Source organism: Leptosomus discolor, chromosome 1 (genome assembly GCF_034619465.1).
Source record: "Leptosomus discolor isolate bLepDis1 chromosome 1, bLepDis1.hap2, whole genome shotgun sequence".
Taxonomy (NCBI): domain Eukaryota; kingdom Metazoa; phylum Chordata; class Aves; order Leptosomiformes; family Leptosomidae; genus Leptosomus; species Leptosomus discolor.
In genome coordinates, this window is record NC_141391.1 from 162,511,403 (window position 1) to 162,529,581 (window position 18,179).

Sequence of the window (18,179 nt, forward strand, 5' to 3'; positions counted from 1 at the left end):
GGGGGGTGGGGGGTGTAGTAATTTATAGGGAGGGGAGAGGTGTAAGATATAACTCTTGGTGCTCCCCAAATCCTTTAGTATTGTGTTCCCTTTAGATGTGCCTCCCTTTCCACCCCAGGGAGTCTCCTCTCCAGGTGTGAACAGTGATGTGGGCTGGGACAAAGTCTGGAGGTGGGATGAGGATGCTTGTGCAGGGGAGGGAGGTTGCATCCAGTGCTGTGCTGTGACACGGAGCAGGGGGTCTCCTGAGGTCTCTCCGCTCCTTATATGCTGCTGTTTTCTTATGCCTTTTCACTCTAACGTGTCCTGAAGGGACACTGGATTGGGCTGGGCACTGGGACTGGAACAAAAGGAGCAGAGAGGCTGGTCCAGGAAGGATGGTGTGAAAGGGCAGAACTTCTTGTTGCCGGCTTAGCCCAGGTGGGAGTGACCAGCCTGGCCGTAGTCCCGGGCTGCCCTTTTCCATCCACTCTCAGCACAGGTGCAACACTGGCAGCTGCAGCACTGGGCACTGTCTTTACTCATGGTGGGCAGGGTCGGCAGCTCTATTCCCCCAGCATGGGCTTCTCCAGTCGAGATATTTGCACATTTTGCCTCTCATGCAAGCACTTCATATTCTGGCTCAAGGACTGAGGGTGTGAGGATGAACCCAAAGCCATCGTTGCTGGGAGGCTATGAGACCACTATCTTCCTCTTCATCATCATCATCAGACCTGTCTTAGTTGACATCTTTGTTGCTGATCTGAAGGAGGGAGTAAACAGCATGTTAATGACTCTCCTGGATGATGATAAAACAGGGTTTTGTCTGCCAGTGGGGACACAGAAAAATAACACAAAGGGAACTAGTGAGGTCATAAAATAACGTAATGAGATTCATCTTAGGAAAAATGCAAGCTAATGCATCTGGGGGCAATATAATCTGAAACACGCAGTCTGAGGACCTGGCGAGGGGTGGGGACAGGACGGCACACGCCACAAGACTGAGGTGCGACGGTAGATGGCATATTAGCCATGGGCTTGCGGCGTGATGGGGCCAGCAACAGAGACATCACAATGGCAGCCCGCCTCTGCGGCCAGCCCAAGCACCAGCCCTGCGGGAAGGCGGCACTTGGCACATCATTGTCGGCAGAGCATTGGTAGGCGAGAGGCGGCTTTCAGTGCGGATCTGCACGGAACGACCACAGGGCTAGGGAGATTAATTTATGAGCAAGGATTAAGTGCTAAAGATGTGTAGCTTGGCTAAGCGGTGGTTTAAGCGAGAGGACATGACAGGAATCCACTTATGTGAAAGGTTCCTGCGTGCCTGAGGAGGAGGCATTGCTGTGAGCAGTGGAGACCAAAGCGGGTTGCAGGGAGCGATGGGGGCAGGTTGGAAAGGGAAAAAACTGGCTCTGAGGCAGAACCTCCCCATAGGCAGGCCTGTTAGAGTGGGGAGTCATCCCCAAAAGGAGATTTTTGGGTGCCTGTTTATCTGGGACACCAAAAATGAAAATATTGTGTTGAAAGTATGCATGCATATTCTCTGGTGAGCAATGGGATGAGGTCTTCAGTAGCCATAACCTCTGGGTCTCAAACGCCTCACATAGTTAAGGCCAGGTAATGATTTTCCACTGGGGAAACTTCCTTTGCCTCTGTACCTTCTCAACCCAATCTGACTATGTTACTGCTGTGCCTTTTCTTCTCTCATCGTTTACCTTTTCCCCATCTCTCCAGCAACATCTTTACTGGTGTCCACAACATCTTCAGGCTTGGCCAAAGGCTTCTTAGTGTAAGCAGACCCCTACTTTGCTGTGCTGGGGTTGGGGACCAGAGGCATGGCCAAAATGGGACTATACCAGACACGCAAGGGGGAAGTGATACAGTGGACATCGGCTGTGATAGTAAGGGTGGGAGAGTCTAGGGGATCTGGGCTTGCTCTTCCTGCAGCTGCGGGGTGCTGCGTGGCCTGCAATATGGGTTGAAGGCAGGGTATTGCCAAGGCTTCAGGACAGGTAGTTTGCTTATCTTTGTCATGTGCTGACCACACTGCTCCTTCTCCTGCTCAGTGGGATGGGGGAATTTCTTCTTCTCCCTGTCCTGAGCAGGAGGAGGGATCCAAAATCACCAGGGTGGAAAGGGGGAGGCTGTCAAGCTCCTGAACAAATCTGACAGAGGGTAATAACATGTGCGGAGATAAGGCCCAGCAATCACCCAGTGTGCAGCTGAAAGGCAACAGATTGTGTGCATTTGACCAGGCAGGGCAGCTGAGAGACCCTGGCTTTGGTGCAGGGCACGGATGGCATGTTTCAGGGGCATGCAGGCACACTGGCACCTGTGAGCGATGGATTTGGGCATCATTTGAAACGCCTTCTGCTGGGTCCTGCCATGTCCCCTTGCATTAGGAGGTGTGGAGATGATGGAGATGTAAAAGCTCCTCTTTCAAATTAGCTGCTAATAAAAGTGACCCTGTCCCTTACCGATACTCATACACTTCCACTCACATAGAGGGATACACTTCCACTCACACAGAGGGAGATGTGAACAGGCGCTGCTTCGTATGAACAGGCAGAGAAACACACTGATGCCAGATGAACATAAACACAGAGGGAGCCATGTACCACTAATTATATTGTACCACTGCAAATGCTCAAAATGTGAAACCTGTATGACTAACACATCCCCGCAGCCAGAGGCATGCATCAAAGATAAGACACAACTGGCACTTGCCATTTATAGCAACAAACAAATGCGGGCTCACAACCGTGTACAACAGACCACCCCAGGAGGCACACATGCACATGCAGCTACCGTATGGGGTCACCCACACGCATTCATAAATATACCACACAGTCGGAGACATCCTTAAATAAGTCTGGGTTTGTGTGAAGCCATCCACAAGAACCGCCCCAAGATGCTTGTCAACTTTTGGACGGACTTTTGGAGATGATAAATAAATAGGTGCACCGCAGGTGCTGCTCCAATTGATGGGGCAGTCTTGCCCTCCCCTTGATGTCAGCTGGAGGTTGTAATTTTTGTCCCTCTTCTGCAAGAGTGTTGCAGGGTGTTAGCAGGACAGAGCGGCTGCTGTGCTTCCTGGTGCTTCAGTAACAGGTGAATGATCATGATGGACCTTCTGTAAAGCTCTTGTGTCCCCTCGGGATGGGAGGGTGCTGTATAATCGTAAGGCTGCTCTTAAAGGAAATACATTGCACTTTCATCTCGGCTGCAGGCCCCGGTGTTGCCTGTGTGAGCAGCGTGCAGGGAGGAAGGGGCAGCCCCTGGGCAGCCCGGGCTGGTGACAGATACAGGGTTACAGATGGTGGTGGGAAGATGAACTCTGCAGGTGCTCCTGTGCGGGAGGGGAGATGTCCCGCTGGGCTCTGGGTGGATTGCCTCCAGCACTGGGATGATGGTCTGGGGACCTCTCTCTGGTATTTCCCTCTCCTATCTGGCTGCAAAAGACTTTTTCACTGACAAGATGCATTAGTCTCCCCTGTCCTGTCTGCACCCTAGAGGTTTTCAGGAAAGGCCTAGGTGAGCATTGCAAAGGTCCCATCAGCCCTCCCTCACTCACTCTCTGCCCAAATCCCTGCTGAGGAGGGGTGGCGAGGAGCCAGGAGATTGCTTCAGCTGGGGTGTGATGCTTGCAGGACACCTTGGGCTGGCTCACTCAAGGCACTTTGGTCAACTGTGGTGTGCCTGGCAGGCTGTGGCATTAACAGCCCCAGGATGCCAGTTGCAGCCCTGGAGGGGAGCATGTCTCAGCAGAGGCCTCTCTGAGCAGTGCACGCCAGGAGGTAACATCAGCCTTTGGGGACAGACACCCTCAATCTGAAGCACTTCCTCTGAATTGTGACATCTCTTTTTTTTTTTTCTCCCAAGCAATCTCCCCTGCTCGTTAAGTCCACTGCTTCCCTTACTGTTTCAGAGCATCCTTCTTCCGTCTTTCCCAGTGGTGTCTGGCAGGATCAGGTGCTTTCTCCAAAGCGGGGAAGGGCTGAGGCAGAGGCTGGCAGCTTCTCTCATGCCTGCTAAGTCACGAGCTCCCTGCCAGCACACGTGTCCGGGGCAGGTGTGCGTGCCGGATGCAGGATCAGCAGGAGCTCGGCTTGGGATGGTGATGGTTTTAAATGGCCCTCAGGAACGGATGGTGGGAAGAGGAGTGCAGACTTGAGACCTGGCTCTGGGAAAAGCTTTCGTGCAGGCTGTGCAGGGAGAGAAGCAGGAGGAACTGCCAGCCACAAATACCTTCCCTTCCCCTGGGAGGCAGGTGCAGCGGGTGTAGCATTGCTCCTCCAGCAGTATGCGACCTTTACAGGGGAATGGTTTTGGGCATTTGGGGGGCATTTGGCCAGAAAAGAAAACTCAAGGGTGGGGATGATTTGATTGTCACTGATGAGTCTGGCCTGCTACCACCAGCTGGGGATAAGTTTGCCCAAGCAAGAGGTTGAGTGGGAAGAACGTGCACCTGGCCACCGCATAACCATCTAATTGTCCTCTTGTATTGCCCTCGTCACAGCAAGCAGCACTTGCACAAAGGGGAGGTTAGAGTCATCCCAAAGGCAAGTTCTGGAGCCTTGTAATCCTGTCTGGTCTTGCTATTACTGTCTTTTATCCGGGCAGGAACGCTCTCTGTTGATGCACATTTTGCTGTGTGTGCAGATGTGTGCCTGTGCCAAACTCGTTCCTCTTGGTCATTTTGATTTAAATAGGGCCTCTCCTGGATTAAAATACTGTAGCAGGCTCACTCCAACTAAATTACACAGCAATGGGAAAGCCAGTAATTGCAATCCCAGGGAAAAAGATCAGCATTGCATGAGTTGCAGCCTGGCCAAAATAATGGCAATATCTGATTCCAACCTCCATATCTGAGCTGGTAGTGGTGAGGACCCTGGATCTGTCTCTGGCACTCCGTTCCCCTTTGAAGTTGGGACAGGAGGACTGACTCTGTGTAAAGAGCTCGAAAATGCCCCACTGCTTGGGTTTTCCCTCGCCCTCTTTTGACACAGCATATTAAGCCTGCTTAATGTAGGAAATACGCTGTGATTACAGCCTTAGGGCTGGTTTGGGTGGCAGAGCAGGATTTACTCTCAGGAAGGAAAAGGATATTACTCACATCTCCAGTGGGGCAGCTGTCATTCAAGGACTGTATTTAACTTCAGGTCTTCCACAGGGATTCACCTGGCTCTGTGTCCATATGACCTCTAATGAGTCACTTTGGGCTGCACAAATTGGAGTGACAAACTGCCTGTGATGCAGCCACTACCTGATTTGTGCACGTGTGTTTGACATGGGCAGAGCTGCATCCCAAAGTCCCAGCTGCATCTGGCAGTGGTGAGGTGAAGAGAGCCTGAATGTTTGGTTGGAGGGAAAGCAGGGAAATGCTGATGAGGTTGTTTCTCCCATTCCTTTGCTCAGTTGTATTGTTAATTATGACGCTTCGTACATCGGAGTTTGGAATTGTCATGCCCTCTTCAGTGTGGATGGTCCGAGCACCATAATAACTCATTCCTCCTGGCTGTCCCTGCTAACCTTCTCCTCTGTGTTGTTAATGGGAAAGAAGCTGTACTCAGCCACTGCATGTTAATAGCCTGCAAGGGACCCAGCTCAGAGCAGGCAATGGAGAACTGGTGGGAATATGGAACAGAAAAGGTTGTACACAGAGTTGCATGGGTGCTTAGAATTAAAAACTTTGTGAAAGTAAAAACAGAGGTGCTGGATGGTGGGAAGGATGTGCTGACCTTTTTGTCACAGGGGTTAAAAAATTCTGAGCAGCATCCCAAAGCCAGTCAGGAGACACAATACCTGTTTCTTTCCAATAGCTGCAGGCCGTTGGGGTAATGAATTTGAAGAGTCTCTGTGCTACCCCCTAAGGGACACTATGTCTGCTTTCTAAACCTGTTTGCCTGCTGCTCTTTGTTCTGACAAATGCCAAGCCTCAAAGAACAAGCAAAGCTTTGGATCAAAGTTCATGTTGGAAGCAGGGGCCTGAGAGAAGAGTGGGTAGGCTGAGCTGGAAGATTCTTAACTGGGGATGATGGAGGACTGCAGCCCAATGCAGAAAGGTTGGCTGGACCTGGCAGATGAGTGTCGAGGAGAGCACTGGAGATCATGGATCCAGTGGTGTGGGCATCAAAGGGGTCTCAGGCTGAAACATCATGCGTGCAGCATGCCAAGGCAGAGCAGCATCAGCAGAGATGCGTGTGAGCTGCATGATCCTAAAGCAAAAGGGACTGAGCTGAGTGCCTGGAAGGATAAGCTATGGCCAAGATGTGAGGACATGAGGTCTGTTCCACTGATCTTGGTGACAGACACATCCTTTCCTGCTGTTGATAGGCTCTTTTAGTATCACAGTGTGTTTGAGGGCTCTTGTATTGCTTTTAAACCTGTACTGGTAGCATGGGCACTTCAAACACTTGAGCATGCCAACAGGGTGAAAGGAAGAAAGTGCCCATCAGGCCACTACCACGCAGTCCTTGGGCAAGCTCTCTTTCCTAAGAGCGTTACTGTAACACTTCTTCAAAGCCAGACCTTGGAGTTTATGTAATTTCCCTCACTTTGACAAGTGCTTCCACTGTGCTATTTAATGGACGACATTTGGCTTTGCGTTTTCCCAGAACAAGGCCATCATTAAGTGCACCCAGCCAGCAAAGTGATGTTCTTATCAAAAGCATGGTGCTCTGCAGTACTTGGGGGACAGTGTTCTGTATGGATTTGACATGTGTTTGCCCATGTAGATCTGAAGGAGCCTGTGCGATGATTGGTGTGGCACGAGGCAAGCCCATGTCCCTGGACGGGAGAAGGCATGCCTGGGGCAGCAGAGTTGAACCTGGAGTTGGCAGGACCGTATGAGGGACTGCGAGGGCAGGGTGGCTGTGTTGTGTCAGGATGGGCCCATGATGCTTCAAAGTGCAGTGCTCCATTAAGGTGCTCAGGCTGTCTCCAAAATAGTTGGCACTATCACATGAGATGGTGCAGCACTGTGCCAGGGTGTCTCTGGGGCTACAGGGATGATTTAAATAGTTAGTGATGGAGAGGACTAGCCAGAGGTGTCTTGGTGGAGATAGGGACTGGCAGAAAAGAGTTTTGCTTAAAATTGCTTCAGCACAATGTGTGACTGTAGTTTATCACTTGTCAGAGCCATCAGTCCTGCAGCTCTCCCCCATTCCGAACTTGCCGGGAGAGCACGGGCGTGCTGTGCTCTTGTTGCTGATTCCTCATGTAGATTTCATTTCTCTTTCTGCCCTCCTCTCCAGGGGTTCTCGCTTGCAGCTGGCATGGCAGAGTACATCCCCCAGCCTCCCTCCACCCGGCCCTCAAGCCCACAGCCTCCTCACGACTCTGCTGTCTGCCCGCTGGAGCCCATGGATCTGGGAGTCTCGGAGCAGCAAATGCCACCGGAGCAGCCGCCGTCCTCCCCGGAGCTGGGTGAGGATGAGGAAGTCACCTCCCCGACGGACCCTGATGTCCCCTACCCCGACTTGGCCCCAGTTGTCTTCTTCTGCTTGAAGCAGACCACCAGCCCGCGGAACTGGTGCATCAAAATGGTGTGCAACCCATATCCTTTCCAAACTGCCCCTTCTCCCTCCCTGTCTCTCACTTCCTTCAGCCCCATCCCTCCTTCTCTCTGCCCTCCTGGGGTGCCTGGCAGGTAAGGAATGACATTTCCTACATATTTAATGACCTGCTTTGTTCCTCACTTGCATTTAAACAGAACCTCAGCTGTTTTAGTGTGTGATCAAAAGAAGCTGATTATGAAAGAGGGGACTTCAGAGAGAGCTGCTGACAGCCCCAGTCACAGGGGACTGGGTGAGGGGAGAGAGAAAGGCCTGTACTTCCCCTATTGCCTCTGCCCTGGGACAGAGTGGGAGCTGCTAGCCCAGGAGCTTGTGGCGTGCTGCCACGAATGGCAGAGGTGTCTTCTCCCTCTGAGAGCACAGGTTTAAATAAGGGCTCATCTTGCCCTTGGTGAATGAACCACCAGTCCTGGACCTCAATTGCGAGGATACCTAGATGACACCTTGCCTTTCTGTCTAGCACGTGTCACTGTCCTGCTGTTGTCTTGCTGTGATATCTGTCCAGAAATGAATGGGAGAATCTGTTCAGAGTTTGATGCTGAGCCCCATATGTCCTGGGGTCCTTCCTTTGCATGAGAGGTCAGCAGTCACATGTGTGTGTCACCCTTCATGCTCAGTGCCTTGATTGCAAGGAGGCCCCTGCAACCCACCAGTGCAAACGATGACCAGCTGCACAACTCATTAGCACTGAGGCTGCTAGGAAGCAACAGCCTCTGTGGCGCTTGAGCCTGATGCAATATAAAAATCAGGTGGAGGGGATTTGTGCCTGTTTGGACTGTGGGACCCTTGAGATGGGGAGGAAGTGGAGGAGATGATGAATCTTCAGAGTCTAAAGTTTTACTTGAACCTTTTTCTGGCAGGAAATCTCAAGTGGTGGCACTTTCTCCCTGGAAGTTTCTTAGTTCTTCATTTGGTGGGTATTATCTATAAGGATGCATGTTATGGTTTTGATGCATTGGCTTATAGATTAAATCTGAGTGTCTGTGCGCACAACAGAGGCTCACAAAATGTTTCCAAGAGCCTTTTCAGCTTTAAGAGTGAAACCCTGGGTGAAGTCTTGAGGTGCTGTCAGCAATAACAGATGACCTTAAATGGCTGATGAATCTGGAGATTTGTTTCAACTTCAAATGTAGGAAAAGGTTTGCGTTTCAGCTCTGAGCTCTTGTCTTAAAGTTCAGAAGCTTTTAAAAAGGTGTTGCAGTCTCAAGTACAGGTTATAACTGAGAATTTGTTGGAGGTTTAGGTTTTCTGCTTTGCTTTCTATGGGCTTCTCCTTAAAATTTTAAAACTTTGTATTGAGCTATACATTGCTTTTCAATTGCTGTGTGTCTGCAGTAGTTATTATGTCCTGGAAATGTTGTCTCAGCATGCGGTGGGCTCAGAGTAACGCATGGAGGATTCGTGTCTCAATGCAAAGGCTGGATTCAGAAAATGAGAGAAGAGTAATAGCCTGCATTTGAGATGGAGATTTGCTCTTGAATGGGGAAAGAAAGTTGTGGGGGAAGAAGATTGTGGGGGAAGAAAAGCACCTGTTCCTATTTCTGCCTAAAAAGTCAGTCAAAACCATCCTTCCATTTTGGTACATAGCAAAGAGCTTTTCTTAAGGTGCTGGAGCTGTGTTATTCAAAGAGTTTGGCACTATGTGCCCATCTTAGTGTTCAAATGTTACTTTTGTTTTAACCCTCAGGCATATGTGGTATTTGACCCTGAAAAGGACTTTTTCATAGTAGCAGCTATAGAAGGAAGGAGAAAGCCTCATGCAATCACCTGTTGATGACATTACACCTAGCTACATGTAACATGGAGTGAAGGGCAATGGTGGGGCTGCTGGAAACCTTTTGAAAGGTTGTTTCAGACCTTTGATTTCAGCTCAGCTGTGTGGAGTTAGGAGGTTATTTGAAAATCAGAGACTGAGGGGAAAGGATTTGTCTCCTCCTTTGATTTTCCTCCCACCCCTGTGGTCCTCATTTTGAATGGATCATACAATAAATAGTTTCCATGATTTTTTCGAATGAGGGATTTTTTTTTTTCTGCACCCTGAAGGTTTCTAGCTGGTTGTGTCACATTTTTTTTGTTTGTTTTTTGATAGCACCATAAAAATGGTACTGTTCCATGGCCTGGCAGCAGATCACTCACAGCGGTCTTATCCCTGGCTTGGAATGAACCCCTTTGTAAGGGATGTTTCTATGAAAGTCAAATTATGTCTTCTAAGACTTTATATGCTTGTTGGCTTTTTCCCTATCTGAAGTTTTTAATCCTTATTATATTGGGCTATTGGGTCTCCAGTGCCAAGCCAGGGGCAGGCTGAGTCACTGTCACAGGGCAATACCTGGCCTTTCCTGAAGATTCAGCAAAAAAGATGGGGCATTAATTAAAAGCCTATTAATCTTATAATTGACTTTCTACTAGGCCAGAGCTTCATGATCATTGTTATGGAAGTACTGTCAATGAGACTTAAAATGGAAGCTGTGATTGTTCAGGACTGTGTAGCAATTTTTGTAAGCACAAGGTCATTAACCACTGAATTTCAATTTAGATAATTGCATTCTACCTACTTAAATCCCCCTCCCCTGAAGATTATTTTTCCTTACATGAGCAGTCCTGCAATTTTGTTATGTGCTATTAAACAACTGCCATATTCCTTTGCTGCAGTGCAGTAAGAGGAGAAAGAACCACATATATCCCTGCTTTAAAATCGCTTCCGGATGCCTGTTAGTGTACAAATGTGTAATGCTGTTGCAAAAATTGTACACCTTAACTCCCTTTTAAGACAGGGGCTATGTTCCATGTGAAACTTGTGGTGTTTGTTCCCAAAGGGAGTATTTACTGTACTTTTTGATGCTGTGCTGTGTGGTGGAGTGTGGCCTGATGTTTTGATGTTAGGCGATTCCATGTTTCTGGGGTGGGTTTACATACAGTGTGAATGAATACTTGAATTGCCCTAGTTTATTTCTGAGCGGACTTTTTTTGTAATGCTGATTAACCATGTTAGATACATGTAACTGCTGTGTAATCAGCTGGGTATGCAATGCAATGCACACCTGGAGCCTGGCTTGGCTCCTGGTATGTATGCCTGTTGAAAAGGAGTCCAGTGTGATGCAGCATGTGAGCAACCCGCCAAACAGTTTGTTTAGGTTGGTTTCTGTTTTGATGAACAGGCAGAATGCTGGCTGCTCTGAGTTGCAGACCATGGGGCCGTTGCAGCTACAATGTTAATACAGTCAATATTTGAGATACGGTTATGAAAGAGACTGTAAGATTTTTTTTTTCCTTTTAGAAAACCTTAACTCCATGTCAAATAGGATTTCAAGTCAATCTCGGACGGGAAATAGGGTGAAAAGTATGAAAACATGTTTCTGAAACAACTGCATAGCATTTATCTTATGAATTTATAAAGTGTTTGGGACTAAATAAAGGCCATGCCACATGGCACCTTACAAATGGACCCTGATGCACTTTACAAGTTGTGAGAAGATTGAGAGAGATGCCTGGATGTCTGCATTGCTGTTTGATTCCTTGGGACTCCATAAAGACTACACTTCATCCATCCCTAGGGTCAAACACAATAGATTTGGTTGGTCCTTTGAGCCTTTCTTAAAAGAAACTCTTTCCAGGAGGCCCAGACATCCCTTTGCTGTCTTATCTATAATATTGACATGACAGCGAGAGCAAGAATGAGGTGCGCCATTAAAAAAAATCAATGCTAAAACTGTAGCAGTAATGAGATAGGCTCTGTAGTTCACCACTGTCATTTTCTTGCTTTTTATTATGTACCAGCCCCTTTCATTTGTGGAGTATGTTGGCCATTTGGGCTTCTGTTTTGCTCTCAGGCAGTAAACTGTTGCATTTCCAGTTGATTTCAGTGATGTAGGAGCTGCGGGTCAGGTCTCAGTTGTGCAAAAGCTTATATATGCACTTAATTTTTAGTACTGGGAGCTGTGTTTTATAGGGTATAGAGCAGGGTGGCTTCTCAAAACTAGTACAACTAGTACTGAGGAGCTGTCTTGTAGCTCATTAGTTTTAAAGATCCTCCAAGTAGGGGCTGTGCCATTGTACCTGTCCCTGCAAGCCCTACCACGCTTCCGGGGGTACTTTTCCAGTAACTTGTACTGGCAGCTGTATCGGCTTGAGCTGTGTGCTTGGTGCTTAAGGAAACGGGGCTGGCCTTGGTCATCTTGATGGGGAACTGAGAAAACCTACAGATTTATTCCCCACCTTCTCCTTGGCTGGTGCCATGTATATCACTTCTGTACAAGCCAGCTGAGTATAGGATGGCTGTCAATGGCAATAGTGGTGTTCCATGCTGGCACTGCCCTGTGGGACTGGAGTAGAGAATCAAATACTAAAGGAGCAAAGAAATTGATGTGTGTGTATTGGTAGTTGATACTTGGTGATGTTGAGCAGGTGATGCTGCGGTTCTTGGGGACCCTGTGCTGCCAAACCCACTGCTTTTCAGGTGACACATGTGGCTGAGGGGCTGACAAATCTTTTGCTCATTGATAAACTTTGGGTGAACAGGTGTGTTATATGTTACACCCTGGTCAAATACCAGTTTGGGCAATTTGTTTTTGTGCAAGTGAAATGTTATGTGCAGATTCTGTAGTATGTTGTACTTGTTTCTGCCTTAAGCTGTTGCCTTGTGTACTGTTAAACCCTGGATGCAGTCTTCATAACAACCAGATGTAGTTAATTAATAAGCAAACACCAGGTGCAAATTTATTGCAAATCTTGTAATAGTTGATGTCAGTCTTAAGGCCTGAGCTCCTGTAATCCTCTGATGAGGTTTACTTTTTTTTATGTGTATACATTTATTTGTATGTGTATATATCTATAAATAAAAGAAAGGTTCCTCCCTCTCTAGTAGGTAGACAAAAGCTTGGAAATGTGACCAGAAGGTATAATAATACATCAAAAATTGAGTGGCTTATGAATTTTAAGCGGCATCGATCATTCTTGAGGACCTAGGGATCATGGCTTTCCACTCTTGGGGTCAGCAGTATCAGCTTTTTTTGTGCATACCTGGAAAACGCTAAAATGCATATGTTATTCCTGCTTCTCCGTTTTAAAGACAGATCTGTCTTTTCACCTGTCTTCTGAGCTAGATTTGCAGAGTCTGGCACTTATTTGAGGACTTGTGGTAGCTTTGTATTGTCTTGGTAATTGGCCAGATGTTGCTGCTGTGCCCTTAGGAGTGGACTGATTTCTGTTGATTACACAGCTCTGTAGACCTCCTTCCAGCCAACAGATATACCTGTATACCCGAGATCCAACAAGTGCAAGATGACTTTTTTTTTTCTATAAGAGGTTATCTAACCTCTCTGCACTCCACAACATGCTAAATCAACTTTGTAGTCGTTCCTGTTGCATGGAGAAACTGAGCTGATCCAGAACTCTCCAGTGGACATGTGGTGTCAGTGGCATTGGTGTTCCTCTGAGCATGTGCCAAATGCTTTTCAAGCTTTAAAAGGGGGCAAGCCTACTTTAAATCCTGTTGGGTTTTCTGCTACACTGCCAAGCTCCCTACTGGTGGAATGAAATTTGCTATTAGCAAATAAGGATGACTTTTAATAAGCCGATTGTCCATAGACTTAATTAATGTTTGAAGGCAATGCATGCGCTGGGCCAACATGGCCGGATCCCTAGGACCAATCTATCCTCAACTATTCTCCTCCCCTTTTGTGTTAACAAAGTGCTTTCAAGCAGACACTTCCTAGCTTGCGAATTGACCCTTAATTTCCCTGTTAATTGTCCTCTTGGGAAGCTGTCTGGACTTCACCCCACCTAACTCTACCGGTCTGAAAACGAGGCATCCAGGCTCTTGCCGTAGATATTTGACAGACTGCCATCTGTAGGAGGAAATTCAGAATGCTTAACTTAATCCCTCCCTTCAGAGGGCAAACTTGCTTTCTGGAGGTGCCTATTTTTTCTTCTTTACTAAAGAGGGAGTTTCTGGATAACAGGCTGCAAGGATTGCTAGCTAGCATCCTGGGCTGCCTTTAGGATTGTTATTCTGTTTGGTTCCCCAGATGCTATGGAGGGAGACAAAGGGAAAGGCAGGGAGCAGGTTTAGTTTTGGAAATGGTACAGTCTGAATATTTTATGTTTCAATAATGAAATAATTGGGCAATCTTAGTTTTGTGGGAGGAGGGGAAGGCACATCATCTGCCTGGAGTCTGGGTTGGGAAAAAGTAATTCTGTAAATTCCAGCTTCTTTCCTGGAATAGAAACCCTGTTTCCTGGTTGTGGTTGGTAGGCAGAGGCAGGGGGAGCATGATAGGGCTCAGGACCTGCACAAGTAGTTGGGAAGGAAGCGCTCTCTGCAAAACTGGTGACAAGGCAGTGTCATTAGTGTGGGTTGTTTGATGTGCAAGTTTGTGATGGGAAGTTTAGAGGGATCACTTGCACAGTCAGACATGGAGTAAATGAGATTTAAACTCAAGCATTGTCATTAGTAGCACACAAAGGCTGGATATATTTGAAGGGGATTTGCACACTTGTGATCTGTAAGAAATTGGCTGGGTTGTGTATATGTGAGATGTACGCAATTCCAGGCAAGTGGGCAGATATAAAGGGATGAGGTCTAAATTTGGCTGGCTTGCAAGCTGGCCCTGTGTATCTGAGCAGAAATGCTGAGACAGGATATCTCGCTGCCTCCCATCCCTTTAGCTTATTTTCTGGAGGTTTTTATAGTGAGAAGTCAAAGATCAAGATTTGGAAATGAAGCAGGACAACAGCACAGACAAAACCAGAGCTCTGAGTGTCTGAAGCTTTAATGTCCATAGGGTCTAACAAAATCAGAAATAACGCTGAAAAAGTTCTTAGTACGTACCTTGCATATGTCTTCATGCGAAGCTTTGAGCATTTTCCCTGTTACTGAAGGACAGATTCCTACTGTTGGAGGAAGGGTTAACTGCAAAATACTGAGGAGACTGTAGTTTAGGAGAGGAATATTTTACTCTTTTCTTTTTTTTTTTTTTTGCTGTGTGTATGCTGTACTGCCTTGTTTCCACAATATGTGCCAAAAGCCATGAAGGACCTGCTAATGCTTTATGCCTTGATGCTTCAGGAAAGTGGGGCTAGGATTCTTCCTGCGACAGCTTTTTAGGAGGTATCTCAATATGGTCCATGGATTTCTGGTCAATGAATGTGGAAGATGTGGGGAAGCAGGTGGGTGAGTGTAGAGGATGAAAGTCACATCCTTGTCCGGTGTAAATCAGTGTTGTTCTGCTACATCTAGTAAAAACAGACCTATTTGCATCAGCTGTTGCTCTTCGGGCTGGGTTGGGAAGATTGATCTTGTCTTGTCATATAGTACAGTGCAGACAGTGTTGTTCATGCCAGCCTGGGGGGTACCTGGAAGTGCCAGGCCAGAGGAGAGTGATGTGCCCAGCTGAACGCAGGGATGGTAGTAGTGCCTGCTTTGGGGGACCTCCCCACCCCTCTGCAAAGTGTGTTGCTGAACCGAAACAAATGCTGAAAAACCCTTCTGGAGCATATTGTGTTTATTCACTGGAATATATTTTGCCTTGGAGATGAGAACCATTTACTGTCTGAAAAATGGTCAGTTTGCCTTTTTCAGCCTTTGTGAACGCTGGAGCAGGGTGTGTGAGGGAGCCGGAGGGGGCTCTTGGAGAAATAGAAAGGGCAATAAAAATACTCATTTTGAGTTTAAGACCTATAAAATACTCTGACCAGACCTCTAATTGCATGTTCTGTCATAACAATGTGAATTAGGTAATGCAATTAACCACTAACAAATTGACCAGCTGCCTATTTGAGGAGTTGACACTCTTCCCACCCCAGACCATGGGGAAGGGCCTGCAGCCGGCTGAATATGCTGTGTGTCGTGTGTGTAATATTTGACAGGAGCTGCTTCAGGTGAGAAACAGTTAAGAGTTGCGGCTCTTTTACAGCAAATGGCCTGCATCTGGTCCCAAGGTGGTTAAGAGGAAAAACTGCATGAAAAACTTGGCCCATTTCAGACCTACAGAGAGAACAGGAGCAAAGAGTCTGCCAAGCTGTCAGCCTCTAAGCTGGGAAGATCTTTATAGTCCTAGAGAGACACTGTCTTTGGAAGGTGAAGGTGTAGGAAGGTTGCAGCCTGGTGTAATGTGGACCAAACTCAAGCTTGCACTCACTTCTGTCCTGTACTCACTTTGACCATAGGTGCTGGTTGGCCCAGCACACCTTGGCCGGCTCCTTCCCTGAGTCCCTTGCACATCTTCATGCCACTGCCTCTCCTGTGCTTCACTGCCTGCCATGGGGAGTGTTTGAAGTGTGCTTCTCTGAAGTGGTGTTTGCAGCCTTTTGCTGATGGGGGCAGTGGTAGGAAGGCTGAGCAGTGGTGGGAATTGCCACCAGGCTATTAAAAGGGACAGATCCGGTTGGTGAGTTGGGCTTGGCCTGCTCTCGGTTGGTGCTGCTTCTTGGGCAATGGATTTGCACTGTGCTGCCTCGTGTCAGCTGGACTTCTCCATTAGGGAGGGGATGCAGCTGGCTCTGCTGCCCTACCTGCCTCCCCTCCCTGGAGGGGTGCTCTGGACTCCATTGTGGAAATGAGCAGGGTTCATTTCAGGAGAAGCTTTGGATGAGGAGAGAGGCTAGCCAAAGGGGATATGTTTTATTCTGGCTGGAGAGGACAGCAGGGTTGTGACCAGCAGCTAGGGAAAGAGGCTGAGGTGAGCAAGGCAGGAGGATAGAAATGCAGCCGGACTTGTAAAAGAAGAGATGAAGTGTGATTATGAAGATGTAAGACAAACTGATGGAGAGTGATAAGTGGAGGTTATCTAGGTTGGGAACAGCTACTCTGGCAACAGGCTGAAAATCCCTGCTGAGCTTGGCAGGCATCTCAACAAATCCTTGTAATCAATGGTATCAAAGGTGGATGATAGATCTGAGAGAATCAGCATGAGTGCTTGATCTTTATTGACTGTCATCAAGGACAGGTGAAGTGAGTAAGGAGGTGGTGTGATGGTGGTGTAACCCTCCTGCTAGAAGACCTGCATAGGCATTTGGATGGATTGACTGGTCTAGGGGCTGGAATTTGAGTGCAGTGCTGTGGCTGGAACAGCTTTCACGGGCTCAGCCCTGACTGGAAGGTCAGCTGGTGGGTATGGAGATGGAGCCTTTCAGCCTGAAGGATGCCCATCTCTGCCTCCCCTTTTTCCAGCTTTCTCCCTGCTCATTGCATCAGTGCAGATCAGGGGAGGAGAGCAACTCCCTTGGATGGGACGGGGGATGCACAGAGCTGTGTGGGTGACCATCTGTCCCTCTAGACAATGGTGCCATTTATACTTACTTACTGCAACTCATCCAGGAGGGAAGAGAAATCCATCCTCGCTAATGATATGAAACCACACTCTTTGCTTTTCCTTTCTTCCTTTAGTTTTCTCTCCCCCGGTCTCCCCTCATCATCGCCTACTGTGCTCGAGTCTATAAAAGCTGCTGTTGCTCCCCCTCCTTGAGTGTAATTCGGAGCCACTGAGTCCCCGCAACTCCTCCAGCAACCCCCTCCTGTGACTAGCCACCCTGTCTCTCCCTTCTCCTTTCTCCATCTGTGGTAGTCTGTCATTTTTCCCTCTCCTTTTTTTATTTCCCTTGCTGTCATTCCTGGGTTTTGCTGCTAGCAGCCTGTCTGCATTGATTGCTGCTGCCCTTGAGCTGGCTCTTTCTGTAGAGTGCCCTTCTTAGCCAGTATCGCAGAAAACAGGCTTCCTGGGGGAAAATGATCAGGAGCTAAAGGGAAGACCTGAAGGTAGGATTTAAACAGGGGACATAACTTATTGGCTTAGTCAGAAGGAGGGAAAGGGCCAGGGCTCAGAGGGATGTGAGAGCTTACCTATGAAAACAGTGGATTTCCCCTCTCTGGAGAGGATTGCTACATGGTGGGGTGGGATTGCTGCTTCCTCATCCTTACAGGCGGCTCCCATCCCTGTCTAGAGCATTTTATTTCCAGGCCAGATCAGCAGCTATCCTCCTTGTGCCCTTCAACATGCAAGCGGCATCTGACATCCCCATGCAGGATGGCAGGGTCCAAGGCTTGCAGCCACCCTGGGAGCAGGGGCAGGGTGCTAGTAGGTGAACATCCCCTGGGCCAGCTTGGGTGAGGCATGCTGCTGGAGCAGCTGGCCCTGGTCCTCTCTGGGAGGTGACTGGCTCTCTGCTAATCCCTGCTCACCAGGGGTGGCTCTTATGGGCAGATGCGGACAGATGTGAGCTCAGCATGCTGCCTGGGAGCTGTGTGCCTGCGATCTCTTGGCCTTGTGCCCCAGCTTGGAAGCTGGGCAAGGTGCTCAAGGGTTTGCTTACAAAAGTTGAACCATCACTGCTGTCTCAGCCTTGTTTCTGGCCCTGAAACCTTTGAGAGATGTTTCATCTTTACTTTAATAACTTGGTTTTGTTTATCGCTGCCTCCCCAGAGTAGCATAAATGCTGAAATACCACAAGGGCTTTCAGATTGCTTGTAGCTTGAAGTAACTGGATGTCTTGAGAGGCAGGGTGAACCAAATGTACCTCCTGTGGGATTTCAGTTCTTAGAGTCATGGATGAAAAGGGCTAACACCAGTACAAATTCATCCAGGAGAAAGCTGCTGAATCCAGTGCTTGTAATGCAAGCTATGAGAT

At 48.1% G+C, this 18,179-nt stretch overlaps 1 protein-coding gene across 2 annotated transcripts in view; it reads left to right on the forward strand.

Annotated features, from left to right (window-relative positions):
- The first annotated feature begins 7,256 nt into the window (after window positions 1–7,256).
- The window catches only part of CACNA1I (calcium voltage-gated channel subunit alpha1 I), a 158,799-nt gene continuing 147,876 nt past the window's right edge, over window positions 7,257–18,179 (forward strand). For both annotated transcript variants that reach the window (XM_086469345.1, XM_086469351.1), the window contains exon 1: window positions 7,257–7,537. In XM_086469345.1, the coding sequence (XP_086325471.1) occupies window positions 7,257–7,537 (281 nt within the window). The remainder of the gene's footprint in view (window positions 7,538–18,179) is intronic.